At 38.9% G+C, this 22,054-nt stretch overlaps 1 protein-coding gene across 2 annotated transcripts; it reads right to left on the bottom strand.

Moving 5' to 3' along the window:
• Positions 1-1,528: 1,528 nt before the first annotated feature.
• a2m2d (alpha-2-macroglobulin 2, member d) lies at positions 1,529-20,143 on the bottom strand. 2 transcript variants are annotated; one of them, NM_001386282.1, is made up of 34 exons: positions 20,039-20,135; positions 19,093-19,273; positions 18,826-18,982; positions 15,257-15,309; positions 15,149-15,169; positions 14,847-15,012; positions 14,660-14,744; positions 14,410-14,515; positions 14,190-14,310; positions 13,974-14,083; positions 13,703-13,873; positions 13,393-13,626; positions 13,095-13,310; positions 12,857-13,006; positions 12,538-12,663; positions 11,148-11,235; positions 10,730-10,871; positions 6,468-6,693; positions 6,271-6,397; positions 6,072-6,193; positions 5,940-5,991; positions 5,370-5,453; positions 4,933-5,109; positions 4,727-4,802; positions 4,488-4,644; positions 3,696-3,770; positions 3,452-3,614; positions 3,176-3,369; positions 2,892-3,104; positions 2,674-2,792; positions 2,359-2,440; positions 2,189-2,272; positions 1,977-2,082; positions 1,529-1,694 (listed from the first exon to the last, which is right to left on the bottom strand). In NM_001386282.1, exons 1-34 carry the CDS (start codon positions 20,122-20,124, stop codon positions 1,636-1,638), a joined length of 4,329 nt encoding a protein of 1,442 aa, NP_001373211.1. In that variant the 5' UTR covers positions 20,125-20,135; the 3' UTR covers positions 1,529-1,635. The 2 variants fall into 2 exon arrangements, with proteins under 2 accessions (NP_001373211.1, XP_087138355.1); XM_087282229.1 differs by lacking the exon at positions 15,149-15,169 and having other exon boundaries at positions 15,241-15,309; positions 20,039-20,143.
• Between the last annotated feature and the right edge of the window lie 1,911 nt (positions 20,144-22,054).

Consider the following 22,054-nt stretch of genomic DNA (forward strand, 5'->3'; position numbering starts at 1 on the left):
CCAACCGAAGGGGAACGTTCAAGGTTACAGAAGTAACCCTTCGTTCCCCGAGGAGGGGAACGGAAGTGCTATACTCCGTCGCATCCATAAAAGGATGGCGTTTGATCGCTCCAGGTGTGCTTATATGCTGGGATAATTGGCAATGAAGCACACCTGTGCAAGCTTACGCTGCCAATTCATTGCATTCATTGGCCCGTTCAATACTCTTTCAGACAAGCGGCTTCTGAACCGAAACCTCCCATACGTGGATTTTCAAAATCAAATCCACTGTATAGCACTGAAGTTCCCCAACCGAAGGGGAACTATCTTATTAAAGGTAGGCAAACCAAGCTTGTTGTAGAACAAAATTTACTGTTCTTAAACACTATTCGCTATTGATTAACTTGGTATAATCGAAATCACACTGAATGAACTCACAACTGAAGCTCTGTCTCTTGCAAACATTCACTTATAACAGAAACAGTGTGCGACCAAATCAAATAGCCTACACACAGCTGTAAATTAATTATCATGGGGACTATTTATGTCAAGTAAAGGTAAAGGCTGGTTCAATTATGGCTAATTGAACCAGTTAGAAAGTAAATGTTTTTATAAATTTTTTAAATAAATGTTTTATAACTTCAGAAAACTTTGATGATATAATTATGGTTTTCTGCTCAGTTAAAGTTAAAAATAGACTGCATTAATGTACTCATTTAGGAAATATTTTTGATGATTTTGGCAATTTGTTTAAAGTTCATTACAGCATGCAATTATTGTATTACATGTTATTTTCTAGGCGACGCAGTGGCGCAGTAGGTAGTGCAGTTGCCTAGCAGCAAGAAGGTCGCTGGTATGAGCCTCGGCTGGGTCAGTTGGCGTTTCTGTGTTTATTTGCATGTTCTCCCTGTGTTTGCATGGGTTTCCTCCGGGTGCTCTAGGGTAGAAAATATATTCATATAATAATCAAATAGTAGCCAAAAAATAAATGTGGCCTGTAAATTAGGTTTGCTAACATAATAATAATCATCAATAAGACATCAATTTACAATAAGCAATCAATTTACAATATAAGTTTTGAATGCATAGCATGAATGCTGATATTAGTAGCTAAGGCGATAGTTAGTATCTTGTATAGGAAATATATATCTTGTTTGTAAAAACAACTTGGATTTGCAGATCAGCAGGTGATCCAGGCAGGAAGTTCAGAGTTTAAGAAATGTTGTGAGCTTTTAGAAATAATAGTGTATTTTTGTTACCTGGCAGTGATGAGATTACTGTAGTAAAGTTTTTGACCATCTAATGATTTGGTGGAGAAGTGATTTGCTATATGTTATCAGATCATATTTGCTCATAATTTGGCTGTTGTTGGTTTAATTCAATTAATAAAAGGATAAGTTACAGTACATATTCAAAGTCATAAATGATCATCTAATACTAAGTTGAAACATTTCAAAATATTCAATCATAAAACATCTAATTCTGAAAGCAGATTCTAAAATAACATGTAGCTTCTAGACATACAAAGACTCAACCAGCTCGCCATAACTTGGGTTCAACAATTTTAATAATCATGTTAAATCTTGACCAGAATATAGAAAAGCAATGTAATAATAAACATTTAAATGCTTAAACATGTTTCACCATTTAAAAATATTAATTGATGTTCTTCAGTGCTTCACAGTGGAAGGAGTATTCAATCTCCGATTGATCACCTGAAAGAAATGGAGGATGTTATCATTCATATCACGGTACACTTACACATTAAATAAATTTAAATAAACATTGCATTGCATGATAAAAAAATTATATATATATATATATATATATATATATATATATATATATATATATATATATATATATATATATATATATATATATATATTATTATTATAATTTTTTTTATCATGCAATGCAATATATATATATATATATATATATATATATATATATATATATATATATATATATATATATAGCATAAATCATCTTACTTGTTTGGTAGTAATCATACACTTTGACCACAGCTGGCTTGAGATTCTTAACTGGTAGAACCTGTTTCATTTGTATCTGGTAATTCATTGCAACATTTTTAGGGATCTGCAGGAGAACACAACCTTATCAGTTACTGACAAAATGGATTTATTATATTTGATTAAATCAAAATGACATAAAATCAACCATTTGAATGTTACTGTTCTCTCACCTCCTTCAGATACACAATGACATGGTCATCTTTGGAATCGACCCGCTCCACAAGTGATACATATGTTCCTGAAGAAGTGCCAAGCTGTAAGAAAAAAAGAGCAGGTCAGTTAAAGTATTAAAACTGACATCTAGAGATTTTATTTCTGCTTGATGTATCATCAAACACACCGCAGATGTATCAGCTGTGAATCCAGATAACAGTTTAATGTCTACAATGGCCATGTTAGTCTTTTCCTCTGGCCCATCGTATCTGGAAATCAGCAAATGGAAATGATTAGATAAAAGCTTTTAATGTCATAAAAGTGTTCAAAAAGTAGTTGGCGATTCATTCCGCTGTAGCGACCCCTGATAAATCAGGGACCAAGCCAAAGGAAAATAAATGAATGATTGAATGAATGAAAATTAGAAATAAGCAACAGTCATGTTCAATATCAATCATTATCATACTCTAGTATTGTGGATTACTTTCAGGTCTATTCTTACTTGACAGTGAAGTCGAAGATGAAATTTTGTCCCAGTGCTTCACAATCTCCTTCAATCTTAGCATCAATGCTCAATGTTTTAGCTTCAGTAGGAGTGGGAATGTTGTAAAACTGAGCTATCTGAGTCAAAACAGATAAAATGTTCATAAACAATCTCAAAGTAGAATAACCCCAAAATGCCAAGAGAGAAGGTGAGTAAATGAAGGTGAAACTGCAGACCTGCACAGACACACAGGCTGAGCCCTTGACTTCAATGCTGTATTTGCCCGGCACATTGGCCAGCTGCTTCTCCTGGTACAGTAACTTGTTGTCCTGATTGACATCAAAGTGGTGAGAGTCTCCTGCTGACTGTACAGTCACTGTGCTGGAGCCGTCAGAGCTGAACACTTTGGTGGCGTACAAAGACAGAGCCTGAAGAGCCACCACTGTGTCCTGGGAAAGAAATGAGATCAGTCATGTGACAATTTTAGCCATTCAGCAATAATGTGTTTGATTTGAGGAACCTGTGTGGAGGAGAATCCTCCATAGGCATTCTGCTGCTTCACAAGCCAGCTGACAATCCTGTTAGCAAAGCCCAGATCAGCTGTAGTGAGTGAATCTGCAGTGAGAACAGCTAGCAGCACATATGAGCTGATCTCCACATCCAGAGAAGCAGAGTCATCAGCAGATGCAGACTGAGACCAGTGGACAAGAGGACCTTTAGGACACAAAAGACAAATCAACCAGCAGGACAAAAGCAACAGTGCAGTGCAGAAAGTCATCAGAAAGCAATCTTTTACCATCTGAAATTGCAAGATCCTCCAGTTTGTTGAAAAGCTGCTGTCGAGTGTTGGTGTCTCTAGCCAGACTGAAAGTGTAGGCCAGCAGAGCAGTGGTGTAAGTGTTTTTGACTTCCTCGATGACGGACCTCAAACATGACAAACCTTTAGTGATGACAGGATCCTGAAACACAAACAGACGAACAGATGCTGCGAGTTTCATTTTACTAAGAGTTTATACTGAGTTTCCTGATGATGAACTTACTGTGACAGGAGTTTCCAGTTCAAGCAGTGATGCAGTAATGTAGGCCGTCATGGTCACGTTATCATTCACTCCACCCTATGATAGAGGAAAATTTGGGGTAAGGCAACACAATCAACACCTTTATGTGAATATAGACACACATTTATCTTGGCTTGACAAATCCTAAATGTTTGAAAGAGAAAAATTTAAAAGTAAAAGTAAAGTTTCCTAGTTACTACATTTTTTTTCTAGATGTTTGTTATGGTGATAGATAGATAGATAGATAGATAGATAGATAGATAGATAGATAGATAGATAGATAGATAGATATGCAATGTCTATCGCTAGAACACCTTTAGAGGCCAGCCAGTAGGTGCTGTGCAGGTAACCCTCCTTCCTGTGACCTCTAAAGGTGCTCTAGTGACAGACGCTAGAGGCCATGGTCTTTAGCCTCTTTATTAGAGCAACCGACTTCCATGCGGAAGGTCGCCAGTTCAATCCCAGCTCAGAGCTGGTTGGGTGGCGTAGGATCGGCGGGGGTTACATTGGTGCCGTGACTCAGATGCAAAACCCAGAAGCAAATGGGCAAACAAACTTTGTGACTCACTTATATAGCGCTGAGCACTCTACAACCTGTTGTTAATTTACGCTGCAACCAGGAAATAAAATGTCCGCACGTAAACAACAACACTTCCTTACATGGCGCAAAGCCTGCTAGGACTTGTAGTGCCCAGACATCATCTCATGATAGATAGATAGATAGATAGATAGATAGATAGATAGATAGATAGATAGATAGATAGATAGACAGACCTTCATTCTGTTGTTAAACAGTCTTCCCTGTTGGATAAAACAGCCGTCTGAATCCCGTCTGCTTATTAACCAATCCTTTGCACTCTGAATAATTTGTGGATCAATAAATGTGTATTTCTGAGCTTTGCCAAAAGACCTCAGGACAAAGGCAGTCAACCTGGTGGTGTGAAAGATTTAATTGTTTAGAATATTTCCTTGATGTTAATTTTGCTTTAACAAAAGAGTGAAATTATATATACCATGTGTTCCCATCACCATAACCAAATGTGCTGTAAGCCCCATCAAAATGCTTGTAGTTCAGTTGTCTCTGGTATCCTGTTTAGTGGCATAATGATTAATGCTTGTTAATGTTAGAGCAGATTGTGTCTGACATTCAGCTTTGTTAAAAAATAAACAAATAATTTTTCCATCTCAGTAGTTTCTCATCATGACTGATGTGTCTCACCACTCTTAAGGAAGCTGCTGGCTTTCTCTCGTATGGCTGATGTGAGCTGCTTTGTGTTCTCCAGATACTGCAGAATGTAAATATTGGGAGAAAGAACAGCCATGTTTTGTTCTCCACAGCCGTACGGCATCCGTAATAATCCATGAAGATTCTGCAGTGCACGACCCAATATGTCTCCTGCAAACCAAACACATTTTAGAAATCCAAACACAAGCTCCTCTTTCTGTATGTAAATGCAATAGTAACTGGATGCAGCATTTATGATGCAAGCTGAGATTGCATTTTTCAGAGATGCAGTGTCAGACGCAATGCACTTAATGGAGCTAGTGATGTCACTTTGATGGATAGGTATAGGTAAGTCCATTAAAAATCATTGCATGCAGCTCAGATTGCATCTGCACCAGGTCTGCATCCAGACGCCTCTCCGTAAATGTTACCAATGACTGAAACTGAGGATTTTGCTGATCCCTCTATCACATCTTTAGGCAGAGTAAGATCCACTTTCTCTGAGAGACTGTCACCTGTCAATCAGAGGCAGAGACGCACGCATCAGTCATCAGGAGTGTAATATTTCAAAATAAAATTTAGTTTCAATCACTTCCACTTATTTCATTTCACAAGTTCCAATAATAAGTAAGTGGAGCCACAATCAGAAATTATTCTGTTTTAACCACATGGGTAAGAGAGAAAACCATCAGCAGTTTTAAAATGAGATTTTTCAGTATTGTCACATATTGTAGACGTGATAATATAATGATAACATGGTTCCTCCAAATAGAGTAGTCCTTAAATTGAATGTGTGTTCTCAATATGTAGTTTTGATACTGCATGCTAATTTACTCATTTGTGCAGAATCTGACTTCCTTGAGGCAACATGTGTATTAATTGAAAAAAAAAAACTTCTCTGCTTGATACTGTGCTTGATTGAAAAATTGAATGCAATCAAAATGTTTTCTGCATTATGAGTGCTTTTACACCAAAATATCTGACCAATTTTTGGAACCCACCCTTTGGACACAGTAACCAGCTGTTGGTCTCTGTCTTTTCAATTCCTTCAGCCTGCAGCATAAAAATAACAACACAAACAACATTAGAATCAATGGTAGATGATGTCTGAGAGCTGTTTGATGTGACCTGACCTGTACAAGCAGACTTCGTGTGACGATGTCAATGCGTCCTCTCTCTGGCACACTCACAATCTCATTGTCACACACAGTCTGGGACGCCTCTGCCTCTGCACTGACTGTAACATTCACCACTCCTGCAACACAAGACATGTATGTGAAGATACAGCAGACACAAACACTGAGAAACTATGATTCAGACTGGACAATTCACCAAGAACAGAAGGAGTGAGGATCCATTTAAAGGTTTTTCTTCCATTAGCACAGAGACAGGATGAATACTGATCATCAGAGGAGGCTTTGAGAGTGTAGTCTGAGGAAGGAGCTGGACTCACTTTAACCTGCCAATCAAGCACATGTGATTAGTGGAATATTTGATCTGATTGGATCAGACTGAGTCTGAAATCTCACCATGATGCACTTGGACAGATAGTTGAAGACAGTGGCCTTGAGCTCAAAGATCTCCCCACGGATGATGGAGTAAGGCAGAGAGAGCTCCAGGAAAAAGGGCTGGAAAACTGTCAGTTGAGCAGGAGGAGCCAAGCCCAGACCTGTGGAGGACAGACAGAAGGCCTCTGTTTCCCAAGTGGTGATGGTGTCAGGAACTTTGACAGGAACCTCAGCTGATCCAGAGTCTCTGTGGTGCAATAATAACAATAAGCCTGACTGATTCTTACTCAACAATTGAGCTACATTCTTACATATGTAAGTCTGGAATTTGAGGGATTTTGAATCATCTGCATTCTGTCTTGGCAAGAGCCTCTTTTTTGATTTTAAGTGTAAAAATTTGCAGGCTACAAACAATTTTTTTGTTTACAGTCATTCCACGTTTTGTGCAATTATGATACCAAGTCAATCCTCTTCAGACACTTTTATGTCACAACAACAACAATATTGGACTATATGCATGTAAGGTTTATGCAAAAACAAGACAAAGTGAAAAAACATCTTATTTATCAACTAATCCATCAATCAAAACATGTCACAGCCACGAATCTCTCCCTCAAAAACGTTTCAAAAGTTCACACTTAGATATTGCTTGACAACTGTAAGCCGGTTCGGCATGCTGTCCCGGGAGAGAACCCTGAGCTCGGAGATAGTTGAGCCCAGGGCTCCCGTCAGGTCCATAGAGCATGTGAGGGGAGTATGAGATCAGGAGGTTCTTGAGAGCTCCCCTTTTTTGTAAAGGAGAAAAGGAGGAGAAAGGGGGTGGATGGGGGGTGTCTTCAGAAAACGAAGATAAGGGAGTAATATCTAGCTAGGCTAATTATAGTGAGTTAGGATAGATCTGATTAGCTAACTAATGAGTGTAGATAGGTGGCCAGCTGCAGTCAATTATATCACATGCTCTCGAAATTAGTTTAAAATCTTCACTTCAAGAGTTCACACTTAGATATTGCTTGACAACTGTAAGCAGGTTTGGCATGCTGTCCCGGGAGAGAACCCTGAGCTCGGAGATAGTTGAGCCCAGGGCTCCCGCCAGGTTCATAGAGCATGTGAGTGGAGTGTGAGATCAGGTGGTTCTCGAGAGCTCCCCGAATGCATGAAGCTCGGGACAGCAGCCATGTATTCGAAGAAACTCCCCAAAAGGCTTGAAATGCTGTATCCGGCTGCTGGATATAGTTATTTGAAAAAGAAAAGGTAAAGGGGCTCCTTTGGAGCAAAGGGTGAAACAGGTTACTGCGGGAACTCGAGCAGAGTTGGCGTGGGCTGTGAATACTCCTGCGGGAGTAGAAACTCGGGGAGACACCTGCGGGGGTCAGAGAAATGGGGTGGGTGGGAATCCTGCTGAAGTCATTATAAGGGAAAGGGAAGAAAGGACTCCGGCTGGAGAGGGGGGTGAAGGGGGCAGGGACTCCGAAGGAGTAATTTGCTCGAGGAACACTCCTTGCGGAGATGGAGCTGGGAGGTGGCAGCACTATATATAATTATATATTTATATGAAACATATAGATATATAAATATATAATGGAGTAATCTAGGGCCTTGGAGGGGCGTTTTTTACTGACTCTTGCGAGAGTCGAAGCTCCTGGCACTCCTGCGGGAGAGAGAGCTGTATGTGCCGTCTCCAGCTGGAGTCGGGAAAAGGAAGGGTCGGTGAAGCCCCAGCTGGAGGGTGAATGGCAGTTGGGCGATGACCCCTGCGGGGGTCCGGTGCTCGGGATCAACTCCGTGGGAGTTAGAGCTTGAGGGTGACAGCATTATATATAAATATATATTTATATGCGTGGGTGCATATATATATATATATATATATATATATATATATATATATATATATATATATATATATATATATACACACATATATAAATAAATTTAGAAAAAAAAAGATAAGTGTGAGAAATGAAACAAAAATGAACATAAATATAAGCAAGGGCCGGGGAGGGTCGGTGACGTGACTCGTGTCACAGCTCGGGGTTGGGTGAGCTATTTAGCTGGCTCCGGTAGGAGTCGGAAGAGATGAGGGGGAGGTGAAGACTCCTACTGGAGGTTGACGGGTGGCATAGGTGCTCTGAGTGTGTTCCTGCAGGAACAGAGCGTGAGGGTGACAGCACTATATATAAATTGATTTTTATATGTGTGGGTGCATATAGATATAAATTTATTTTATTGAAATTGTTGCGAATTAACTAAAAAAAAAAAATCACATGTACAGAAGAATTCACAGTCTTTGCCGTGAAGCTCTAAATTGAGCTCAGGTACATTCTGTTTCCACTGATCATTCATAAGATGTTTCAGCACCTTAACACACCTATAGTGGTAAATTTAGTTGATTGGACATGATTTGAAAAGACATACAACAGTCTATATAAAATCCCAGGGTTGGCAGTTCATGTCAAAGCACAAACCAAGCATGAAGACAAAGGAATTGTCTGTAGACCTCTGGGACAGGATTGCCACAAGGCACAAGGCTAGAGAAGAAAAAAAACTTTCTGCTGCTCTGTTCCAATGAGCACAGTGGCCTCCATCATCCATAAGCAGAAGATGTTTGGCACCACCAGGACTTTTCCTAGAGCTGGCTGGCCATATAAACTGAGTGATCGGGGGAAAGGGCCTTAGTCAGGGAGGTGATCAATAACCCGATGGTCTGAGCTCCAGCGTTCTTCTGTGAAGAGAAGACAGCCTTACAGAAGGACAACCATCTGTGCAGCAATCCACCAATCAGGCCTGTATGGTAGATTGGCCAAATGGAAGCCACTCCTTGTCTGGAATTTGCCAAAAGGCATCTAAAAGACTCTCAGATCATAGGAAACAAAATTCTCTGGAATGATGAGACTAAAATTGAACTCTTTGGAGTGAATGCCTGGGGTTACGTTTGGAGAAAACCAGGTACCGCTCATCACCAGGCTAATACCATCCCTACATTGAAGCATGGTGAAGGCAACATCATGCTGTGGGGATGTTTTTCAGCAGCAGGAACTTGAAGACTGGTCAGGATGACGGGAAAGATGAATGCAGCAATGTACAGAGACATCCTGAATATAAACCTGCTTCAGAGTGCTCTTGACCTTAGGCTGTGGCAGCAAAGTGGCCCAAAGCACACCTCCAAAATATCAATGGAGTGGCTTCACAACAGCTCGGTGAATGTCCTTGAGTGGCTTCGCCAGAGCCCAGACCCAAATCCTATTGAACATCTGGAGAGTTCAGAAAATGGCGGCACTTCGTTGCTTACCGTCCAACTTGATAGAGCTTGAGAGGTACTGCAAAGAGGAATGGGCAAAAATTTCCAAAGACAGGTGTGCCAAGCGTGGAATCATATGCAAAAAGACTTGGGGCTGTAATTGCTGCCAAAGGTGCATCAACAAAGTATTGAGCAAAGGCTGTGTATACTTATGCACATGTGATTTTTCAGGTTTTTTTATTTTTAATAAATTTGCAAAAATTTCAAAAAATCTTTTTTTTCACATAGTCATTATGGGGTATTCATTCATTCATCCATCTTCTGCCGCTTTTCCGGGGCCGGATCACCGGGGCAGCAGTCTTAGGAGAGAACTTCAGACACTTCCTCCAGCTCCTCCGGTGGGATCACGAGATGTTACCAGGCCATCCGAGAGACATAGTCCCTCCTGTCCTGAGTCTTCCCAGAGGCCTCTTCCCAGTGGGACATGCCTGAAACACCTCCCTAGGTGGGTGTCCAGGAGGCATTCGAAACAGATGCCCGAGCCACCTCAGCTGACTTTTCCTGATGTGCAGGAGCAGCAGCTTTACTCCAAGCTCCTCCCGGGTGTCAGAGCTCCTCACCCTATCCATATTACTACGCCCTGCCACCCTTCATAGGAAACTCATTTCGTCCGCTTGTTACTGCTGCCACTGCACCAATCCGCCTGTCAATCTCACGCTCCATCCTTCCCTCACTCGTGAATAAAACCCAGAGATATTTAAATTGCTCCACCTGGGGTAAGGACTTCCCTCCAACCTGGAGATGGCAAACCACCTTTTTCCAGGGGAGCACCATGGCCTCGGACTTGGAGGTGCTGAATTGCATTCTAGCCACGTCACACTCAGCTGCAAACTGCCCCAGTGCATTATGGGGTAGTAATTAAATAAATTGATTCTATTTTGGAATAAGGCTGTAACATAAAAAAATGTGGAAAACGTGAAGCGCTATGAATAGTTTCTAATGCACTGCATACGTTAATGGAAAAATGCACCAGTTATGTTTCACATACCCCACTTCAGCAAGCTCCCAGATCCATGTTTCTGGAAAGACTGTCCTAATTGTCACTGATGGAGAATTTCCAACCAGTCCATCAACACCAGCCATTCCTTGAGCAAACATCCCGGGTGCTGGAGCATTCTGACGATACATCACTGAAAAAAGTAATATTTGGCATTAAGTGACAGGTATGTGTAACATATCAAAATAATCAAATCTATATACTGTTTACGTTTATGTTAGTGTTTTTAGTCTTTTGAATGATATTTGATGTTTGTTTAATAACACTGACTTAAAGTTAGAAACTACTAAAACATGATTACAACTGAAACTGGGCATGGACATTTTATGTCTTTTTTTACAATACACTTTAACACAAACAATGCTATATTTAATTGTTAAAGCGTACACAGGAAAAACAGTACATTTACCAAAATTTTTGTGATAAGCCAAGCCTTTGTATAACAGACACTCAGGGACTCGCACAGCCAAATTTGTTGCCATTTTCAGCCCCACACTCTGTCAAAGGATAAACAAAGTTCAGTTTAATTGAAATACAGCATATGGAAGAGGGCTTTTCGAGAATTCATTTTTGAAAATGCAGCATTTTCTCTTTCAGACATAATCTACAGCAGGGATTTTCAAACTGTGAGGTAGCACCTCTTAAGGGGGGGCGTGAGTCATTGAGCCGTGCACTCGAGTGAATTATGATGACGATTTTTATGCATTCACTAGAGGGAATAACATGATTAACGTTAGCTCCACATCAAACCATCAGGCACCTGTAGAGTTATTGTGTTCCATTAAAATATAAACAAATAAAATGGATCGGGTGCTTTTTAAAATGAATGATGGTGAATGAAAGTCAAACCGGTGAGCCGTCTGACAAAAAAGTGATCCTTTGAATCAAATCAGCAGGTTGCACATCTGGATCTTTCACTTATATTGAAGACTACTGATTGCGTTTACATGGACATCAGTAATAGTTATTTGCTAAAATCTGAATAAGACAAAAATATAATTACGTGAAGTGCTTTTTGAATGTTGCATCACCAGGCAATTTACGTTTCCTGCAGAGTTTCACATAATTTTGGGTGTTTCCTCTTCATTTGCTCGACTTTAACTGCAGTTCAGCAGTTAAACTTTCACTCATGAACATTTCATTTATGCCCCGTGACAAACTGGGGTACTTGACGCGATAATGAAGGACTGGTGGAAGAGTGTTGCTTTTATTGATACCGCATGTTGATGTGTGTGTATGTGCAGTCCTTTACTGACAGCTGTGTGTGTAGATCTTGTCACAAAATGCAGCAAAAGGTCCTACATGACGGTAATAGTTTGACGACGGTGTTTACTTTAATATGCCACTAATATATACATACTCCACACATCTTAATTCCATTTCTAATCAGTTATGACTTTAGTCAGATTAAGGTGATCAAAAATCGCTGTTTACATGGTAGACTCCTAATCAGAATATTGTCTTAATCATATTAAAATTGTATGAATGTATTGTTGCCCATGTAAACATACTCAATGTTTGACTCCGGGCTCTGCGAACTTGGCCTTCCGAACCAGTATTTTCTTTATGTCCATACATCAAAAACAAGTAAACTATAACACACTTATTGACAGTGGAAGATGATTTGCGGTTAGTCGTGTCAGGAATCCGACCACAGATTAGCATGTTGTCCTCACAGAAAAAGGCTCAGCTATCACAATGAATCAGGTAAGCTGTATATTTATGTTTCAATGTAATTAAAGCTACGCACCTTAAATGCAGCAGGTAATTAGTAAATGATGTTGTAATCCACCTGTTACCTTTAAGGTTTCATAGGTGTTGTCTGTCAGCAAAGATCGACGAGGTCTTACATACAGACATGCCTGCCCATCTTCAACACTGTAAGGATAATCTGACACCGAGTGAACTGGTAGCAGGTTGAAAATCTACAATGAGACCACATTCACACACAGTCAGTCAGATTACTAATTCTTTCATGGACTTTCAAAAAACTGAATATCAGATGATAGATTACAGCAGACACATCTAAATTTAGTATTTTTTTCACGAGATTCATACTGTAGATTCCTAAGACAAAGACACACTTTTTAAAAGTATTGAATCTTAAAGCATCTACACCTTGTCAGCCTCCAGACGTTTTCCTGACTCCAGGATCAGGACGCTCTGATCTACAGCACTGAGGCCACACAGTGAACCAGGCTGAGCTGAGAGCTGGAGAGTGTTTTTCTCACCAGGAACTGCTTTAGCAGGAGAAAACTGCAGAGACACCTGTGATGATAGAGAAATAGGATTTATTTTAGGATTCAAACAGAAACACAGTACGAAGTAGATTATTTTAACCTGCTACAACACATACCTTATTACCAAAACATTTTTCAGTGTCTAATGTTTTGTTAGCAGCAATAACATTTTCACTGGGCAGAACACAGTATGCCAGAATCTGCACTACAGGAGTCAAATCTGCACCAACAGACAGTTTGAAGGACATTGTGCCACTTGCTACTCCATTAGAAGAAGACTTCACTTCAACCTTCTCAAATCCATGATGAACGATCACTCCTCTGGACAAGACCTGAAACAGACAGACGACACTTTGATAAACAAAATTTCAAAGAATAAAAGCCATCACTGTACGAATTAGCACATGTACTCACCATATAGACAATGTCAGTACTGAAGTCTTCAACAGTCTCGCCAACAAAATAATACTTCACAGTGGCTGTAATCTCAGTGCCACACTTTATCGGCTGCTCAATATCTTCTATAATCAGTTCACTTAATGTTGGGGAGTACGCAGTGGCGATCTGGAAGAGTTGAACTGTTTTTTTATCTGTAGAGAAGTAAGGTGTTTTGTAGCCATAATAACGGGTATCTGGATACACACTTGCCTGGAAAAAATCAGAAATGAGTTGACTGTTGCTACTAAACCCTTCTGTCACTAAAACTAGATAAATACAAACTTACAATCAGAGAAATGTCTTTTTTAGAAAGACTAGATGTATTAAGAGAGAAGCTGGCCAGTCCATCACTGTCTGTAGTGAGATTTAGGAGCAGTTTGGAGGACCAGTTTTCACCCTCTAAAAGATAAACCTCTTTGTTTGGAATTGGAGCATCTTTAAAATCGAAAAGTTTGATCTGTTAAAAATAAGATTGTAATCAGGAATATAATCAGGAAAATGTATATTTTTGCATACATTAATGGCATTAAACTGAGACAAATAGATTTCAGACTTACTTTTCCTTTTATGACTGATCCATGTTCATATGTTTTGGGCAGGTCAATAAGTGTGGCTTTGCCAATTTCATAAGTGAGATGTACAGATTCAGATTTTGTCCTGGTGATCTCTGTAATAGTAAAATACGACGAAATAAATATTCATATGTGTATTAAAATAAAAAATTAGAAAGTTAATAAAATCAGATTAATATATGACCAAACCCAACAGCTCACCTGTTCCTTCTTCTGTAACCACTGCCTCAACATGAAGAGAATCCTTTAAGTTATTCTTTAGTGTGGAGTTCAATATCATTGATAAACCAAAGTTATGGATGGCACAGCCAGTCTTTGTTATCTAATTGTAATGAATTAAAAAAAAATCATATTAGCTGAAGTGTAATTTAAATGAATAGAAGAAGGAAAAATGTTGTATAGTGCAGTTCAGCTAACATACCTCAAGGGTTTCCCCTAAACACAATGGAAAGAAAAAAATGTAGGGCAAAGGATCACGGCACACTTTTACCCATGATTTACCAGGCACAGGTTGTCCATAAGTGTATCTGTAAAGTGAAAATGTTCAAGCAACTGATACAACCCAGGGTTAAGTAAAATAAATAATATTCTATGATAATTGACCCCAGAGAATGCACTCAACAGTTAAAGTAACACAATTTGACTATAAAGAAAAGAAATAAATGACTCACTTTGCGCAAACCTCAATTAACAGTTCCTCCTCAACAACACTCACTGTCTTTGGTTTTTTTAATGTTACTTCGAACTTAGGCAAAACTAGAAATCAAGACAGTTAGTATTACAATAACTTAATAAACAACAATATAATTTGAATTCTGTGACATGACACACACCAAGCTATTCCCTTTTATGACTTACCGTATTTTTTCACCTGAAAATCATGTAAGATCATCCTTTCTCCAATAAAAGCCTTTAGTTTGTATGCGCCTTCACGACATTCTGGGTTTAATTCATATGAGCGCTGCAAAATCCACCTTGTTGAGGAAACATTTGTCCATTGACCAATCCTGTTATCTTGACTGTCCTGTTTAATACCAAAAACACAATCCATTTAGTCACACAGTCAACAAAACATCTTGACCATTAAGGAAGAGATATATGGTTTTTCAAAGCACAGTAAAGGTTTTGTAATGACTGTAGAGAAGATCTTATGTTCTTACCTCAAGCACGATAATACTGTACTGGAAAAGAGATTAAAAAAAAAAACTAGTTCAATAATTTATAATAGATTTTCAGAGGATTTAAATCCAACATAAAACACGTCATACCTGCTGATCAACTGGTGCAAAGTTTGTATCCATGGTAACAACTCTGAAGTTCACTTTGAAAACATAAAAATTTGTTATAGCCCCCGCTATAATGTACATTTAAAGGTAATGCACATGTAAAGGAAGTTGTTACAGTGGAGAAAAAAGTAGTCAACATGTCGTGTTTTTTTGGGAAAAAAATATTCTAAAGGAGCTGACAGAGCTCCTCACCCTATCTGTATGGGTGCGCCCTGCAACCCTGCGAAGGAAACTCACTTCAGCCGATTGTATCAGAGATCTTGTCTTTTCGGTCATGACCCAAAGCTCCTGACCTTAGGTGAGAGCAGGAACATAGATTGACTGGTAAATCGAGAGCTTTGCCTTTCGTCTCAGCTCATTCTTTACCACAACGGACCGGTACATTGACCGCATTACTACCGCAGCTGCACCGATCCACCTGTCAATCTCACACTCCATCCTTCCATCACTCATGAACAAAACTCCAAGATACTTGAAGTCCTCCACCTGGAGTAAGGACCCTCCTCCAACCTGAAGATGGCAATCCACCTTTTTCTGGTGGAGCACTATGGCCTCGGAAGTGCTAATTCTCATCCCAGCCGCGTCACACTCGGCAGCAAACTGCCCCAGTGCATGCTGAAGGTCCATTTTTGATGAAGCCAACAGAACAACATCATTTGCAAAGAACAGAGATGAAATCCTGTGGTCCCCGAACCGGACTCTTTCCAGCCCAAGGGTGGGCATTGAAATTCTGTCCATAAAAATTATAAACAGAATTAGGGACAAAGAGTAGCCCTGCCAGAGCCCAACATGCACTGGAAACAAGTCTGACTTAGTGCCGGCAATGCGAACCAAACTCCTACTCTGTTCATATATGGACCAGACAGCCTTTAACAAAGTGTCTCTGACCCAATACTCCCACAGCATCCCCACAGCATGCCACGAGGGACATGGTCGAATGCCTTCTCTATGTCCACAAAACACATGTGGACTGGTTGGGCATACTCCCATTTACCCTCGAGCACCCTAGTGAGGGTATATAGCACACTGACACACTGGACCAAAAAATACAAACAAAAATAAAACAAAACAAATTTGAAAAAATTGTGAAAAAAGTGAATGATAAAATGACACAAGAATAATGTACTGAACTACTTAAATATTTATACTTAATATATAAAAGGCTAGGCGAGGCAGTGGCGCAGTAGGTAGTGCTGTCGCCTGACAGCAAGAAGGTCGCTGGGTCACTGATTCAAACCTCGGCTCAGTTGACGTTTCTGTGTGGAGTTTGAATGTTCTCCCTGCCTTCGTGTGGGTTTCCTCCGGGTGCTCCAGTTTCCCCCACAGTCCAAAGGTTAATTGGGTAGGCTAAATTGTCTGTAGTGTATGAGTGTGTGAATGTGTGTGTGGATGTTTCCCAGAGATGGGTTGCGGCTGGAAGGGCATCTGCTGCGTAAAAAACTTGCTTGATAAGTTGGCGGTTCATTCTGCTGTGGCGACCCCGGATTAATAAAGGGATTAAGCTGACAACAAAATGAATAAATGAATGAATGAATATAAAAGGCTTTTTGGTGATGGCAGCTTAAAGATGCCTCTCATATGGAGAACAAAGTCATGCATTACTGAGGTGTGCATTGAGCCTGCAGAGCCACCATCAAATGCGAGAGTCATTGCAAGGAAATCTGTTGACTCATACAACAAGTGGCCCATGTATTGAAAAAAGTCATCATTCTTCCTAAATGATTATGTAATGCCTTAATGCTCATACAGGACACAAAGTATACAAAAATTGATTGGTCGCTCTAAAGGATTGGCATCTTCTAATTTGATAATGTTATGAGTGCTCCTTGAGTATGCTTTTCCCTAGTACAGATGATGCAACACATATGGGTGCTGCACAAGATGAGGGCCGTATGCTCTTAAAGGTTTTGCTTAATGGTTTAAATGGGCACAAGGCATCTTATTTAAAGGTGTATGTGACTGTTAGTTCAACTTTTCACCCTAACATGGCAGCTAATTAGTATTTGTCTTTGGAGCTTATTACACTTTCTGACGCACTCTTTGACCAAAGTGCTCTTATTTAAGCAGTGCTTTACCCACACTCTTGTGTTTTCAAAGCTGTTAGCTGTGGACTCTCATTCTTATCTGTTTTTTAAACTTATCTGGTTCTCTATTATGTTTACATGTTTGCAAATACATTTAACTACTTACTACAAACTTGTAATATCTGCAGGTATTTGTAACATGCGTATTTTTGACCCTGATGTCCTATACTGCTACTTCAGCTCATCGTATGATGATAACATGCTTTACTTAAAGGGTCACGAAACACCAAAACACATTTTTTGAGCTGTTGACAGTCGTATATGTGTCCCACACTGCTAAAAACACTATTAGGACACATATATTTCAATAAAAAGTGTAAATTGGTTGTTTTTGCGTTATTTCAAGCAAATTCATACTTCCGGTTTGAAACAAATTTTTGAAGCTGCGTCACGGTCATGACATAATAGCGTTGTATTCCAGCATGCAGACTGGACATCTGTACCAGAGTGTGTCTTATTACGTCTTACAGCCTGCTGCATTAATGCATGAGTAAAGCTTGTTCAGACGGCAGAGACGCCACGTTGTGTTGGCAAAACAAGCGTGAAGTGTTGCTTTTATAGTTTGCTGCAGTTAAGTTTTGTTTTCATTTTCTCTCTGTGAGAGCGCAGACTCACGTGAGGATTAACAGTGTACGCGACGCTCGACAACAATAACTTACGTGTCTAAGGAGGATTATTGTTTACCTGAGAGCTGTTCTCATCTGCAAACGCTGAGATCCGGATTCGCTTGTAGTCTTCTCTTAATAAAGACGCGGCTCTAGTTGCTAGTGATTGTCCTGTCTCTTCAGATTTGGTAAGTGAGCGACCAGTGCTCTTTGTTTATTCAGTTCATATTTTATTCGTATCGAACAAACTATTGAACCGAGTGTAAACAAGTTAGCTTTACAACCAAACTATAACCTCATGTAGGATTTTGTGACCGGAATAACACACGCAGCTTTCTGACACTACCTGCTGAGTGCATCTAAGTTTCCGGGAAATGCTGGGTTTTTTTTCTCTCATTCGCCGTGCGGTATCAAACATTGCATGAAAATACACGCTTAGAGCAGTTCCTCGAATCAAATATCTCCTTTGTGGCGAGGGACATGAATGAATTCCCTGAATGAAAGAGCCAAACTGCAGTTAAAGTCCACCATTTAATAATTTGGCAAATAGTTCGACTACAGATGTCCATGTAAACAGTCTCTTTCTCCCCTGTAGGGTGTGTGTTTTGACTCTGAAATTCAGCGCGCTCAAATAGACACTCCCACACAAAGCCTCTTTTCTTCCTCCGACACTCCCCCTAAACAGAGCTGGACATGCCCACTTTTCTGACTTTTTCCTAAGTAGAGTTGTGAAAACACTCTGCTGAAACAAGGGGGTTTCATGGCCCTTTAATGTATGTTACATCAGTTGTGGTCAGGGTAAGATGTCAGTGACACCAGAATTATTTACTAAAATTTAGACTTTGAAACATTCACAACTCACCAATCTGTCCAGGCATATAGATGGGTTTATCAGTCTGGATAAAGGTCAGAGGATCGTAAGATTTGAACATGACTTTTCTTTCCTCAGTCATCTTGAAGGACTCTCCCTGAAGTTCAACCTTGATTTTCTGCACTGATTCTGCTTCTGCTAGAGGGGCCTGATGAGAAATAATGTTTTGCATTTTCAACTTCTGCAACAGACAGCAACTTTTCTTCAAAAAAGCAAATGTTTACAATTGTATTGAATTCATTTTGTTTTGCAAAAGACCTTGAAGTTAAAGCAGCGGTGAAACTCTTGCTCAGCATTCTCCTGCAGCAGTAATGTGCTCTGGTTCCCATGAACCAGATATATGTTCATGACGAGACTTTCATTGGGCTTCAGAAGACTTGCACACAGTTTGGCCTCGGATCCTGACTCAATCACGGCAGGAAAAGTCACCATGAAAGATCTGATGTGAGATAATAATTGTTAAATAAAGGTTCACGAAACACCAAAACACATTTTTTGAGCTGTTGACAGTCGTATATGTGTCCCACACTGCTAAAAACACTATTAGGACACATATATTTCACTAAAAAGTGTAAATTGGTTGTTTTTGCATTATTTCAAGCAAATCTGTACTTCTGGTTTGAAACGAATTTTTGAAGCTGCGTCATGACCATGAGATAATAGCGTGTATTCCAGCGTGCAGACTGGACGTCTGTGTCAGAGTGTGTCTTATTACGTCTTACAGTGTGCTGCATTAATGCATGAGTAAGGCTTGGTTCAAACCAATCAGCGTGCTCTATTGTGCAACTTCATTAATATTCATTACTGTCATAGTGTTCAGACGACAGAGACGCCACGTTGTGTTTTTATTGGATTTCGATTGTTTGTCTGCCTGTTAACCACCCTGCATTATAATAAAGCTGTGTTTGGAACTTCACCTCTTTTACCATCACCCCATTCATAACAACAATAAAACAAAAAATAAAGTGGCATCCGTTTTTCCATTGAAAATTCCATTTAAAAGAGGATTTAAAAATAGTTTTGATAAATGTAAAGTATTTACTGTAACACATTGTTATCATCATATTTTGATGATAAAAGTTTTGATAAAAATATCATTTTAATTTTATATTATTCAAATATACACAATAAAAGAGACTGAAAAATGTACACAATAGTAAATAACTGCCTTCCTCTAGGAAAAAAAAAAAGTGTTAAAACTTACGGCTCTGCTGCTTGTCCTTGGACGCAGACGAAGAGGAAAAAGTTCAGGAGGAGCCCTTTCCAACAACAGCTAACATTCAGAGCCATGATGACGAGTGTCCAGGCCATGAGATGACCTGAACTGTCCCTTATAAAGAGACTCTCCTGCTGAAGGAGGCCTTAAAAAAATATTGATCATTTGATTAATGATTCAACCAGCTAATATAGTTTAAAAGCCTGTGCAAATGCACATTTGTTGATTTATACAAACGAAAAAAAAAAGATTTAAAGCGCTGAAATATTAGATTAAAACATACAAATGTTTTAGCCGTAAGCATTAAAATAAACATTTAGTGTAGTTTCCTTAATGAACATTTTAGAACTGAATTTCTTTGTTGATGTTCTAACATGTAAATCTTTATTTTAAAAGAAAGGTTGAGGCATTTCATTTTTGTCAAATAACAAGCAAGCCCTTTACTGAAATATTTTATTACATAGACTCAAAAAAGGATTTTATTTTGTTACTTATTTAAAATGAGCTGAACAAACACAATTTTTTAGTTGTTTGTTGTTTTTTGGCACAACTTGTTTTATGTTCAATCTACTTCTATTTGAAAAATGAAGTAAGTTAACTTAATCAATTTGTGTTGGGATAACATGAAGGAATTGTGTGGAGCCCAGCATTTTTACAGTGTAGTGAGCATAAACATGTGATCTCCTGAATACATACCCTGACTCTTAACTTAATTTACATAGAAATACACAGCTACTGACCTTTGACCAAAACAAATATTGGGCTCTGATAACTAACATCCAAAAGCACATATTACACCCACTCAAAGTGAGTGGGTGAGTTACAGTAAACTGATGTTTGCATTTGTAAGTTCTCTGACAACACAGTCAAATATTTTTGAACCAGGAGCTCTTACCTGAATCTGTGATTTTAAATGTATATTTAAAAAGACACTTGCTTATCCCTGAGATTATATGGAATAATTATTTTATGATATAAAGAGACATTCAGCGTTACAAAAATTTCTGTCTTTATATTTTAAGAAAGTTATTAAAATTTAATAATATTAAATGCTATAGTAGGTATTTATTAATATTTTAATATTGTCACACAACGTCCCCATAGACAAGAAATAATAAAGTAGTGACTGCAGGTTGAAGGAAAGTAGTGGAGTAAAAGTACTGATACTGATCTAAAAATGGACTCAAGGGAAGTAAAAGTACACATTTTAAAAATTACTTAAATTACAATTCCTGAGGAAAAACTACTTAATTAAAGTATGAGTTTGAGTATTTGTATTTGTTACTTCACACCACTGCTGACAACCTGGTTAATTATTACTCCAGGCCATAGGGCTAATTAGACATAGACTAATTATATTATATTTTGCCATATATAGGAACAATCAATATTTTTAAACATTTGGCTAGATTTAATACAATTTAGTAATATTATAGAGCAAAATTTGAATAATACTGTACAGGCAACTTTTAACTTGACCTTTTAACATGACTCTATATGAAACAATTTGGAAAATAATGGGTACAAATGATCAACATTACACAATCTCTGAAATAAACAGACACTGATAAAACCCTTTATTACTAATGTCATATTCTTTATTTTTATCCCCAAAGTGTACTAAATGGCATGTTTATTATTTTTTCTTTTCCTCAATTGAAATATAATGTTACAGCCTACAGTAAATAAATATTGAAAAATAGAAATATAGAATTTCTGTTTTATGTTTAATAGCTTCAAAAGAGAGTGCTCTGGTTTTCCCCACAGTCCAAAGACATGTGGTTCAGGTGAATTGAGTAGGCTAAATTGTTCGTAGTGTATGTTTCCCAGAGATGGGTTGTGGCTGGAAGGGCATCCACTGTGTAAAAACTTGCTGGATAAGTCAGCGGTTCATTCCGCTGTGGCGACCCCAGATTAATAAAGGGACTAAGCCGACAAGAAAATGATTGATTGAATGAAAGGATGTCTTGCAGTTACAAGAAGAACATAAAGACGGACTGTAAA

This window comes from Danio rerio, chromosome 15 (genome assembly GCF_052040795.2).
Source record: "Danio rerio strain M-AB ecotype USA chromosome 15, GRCz13ab, whole genome shotgun sequence".
In the NCBI taxonomy this organism is placed as follows: Eukaryota; Metazoa; Chordata; class Actinopteri; order Cypriniformes; family Danionidae; genus Danio; species Danio rerio.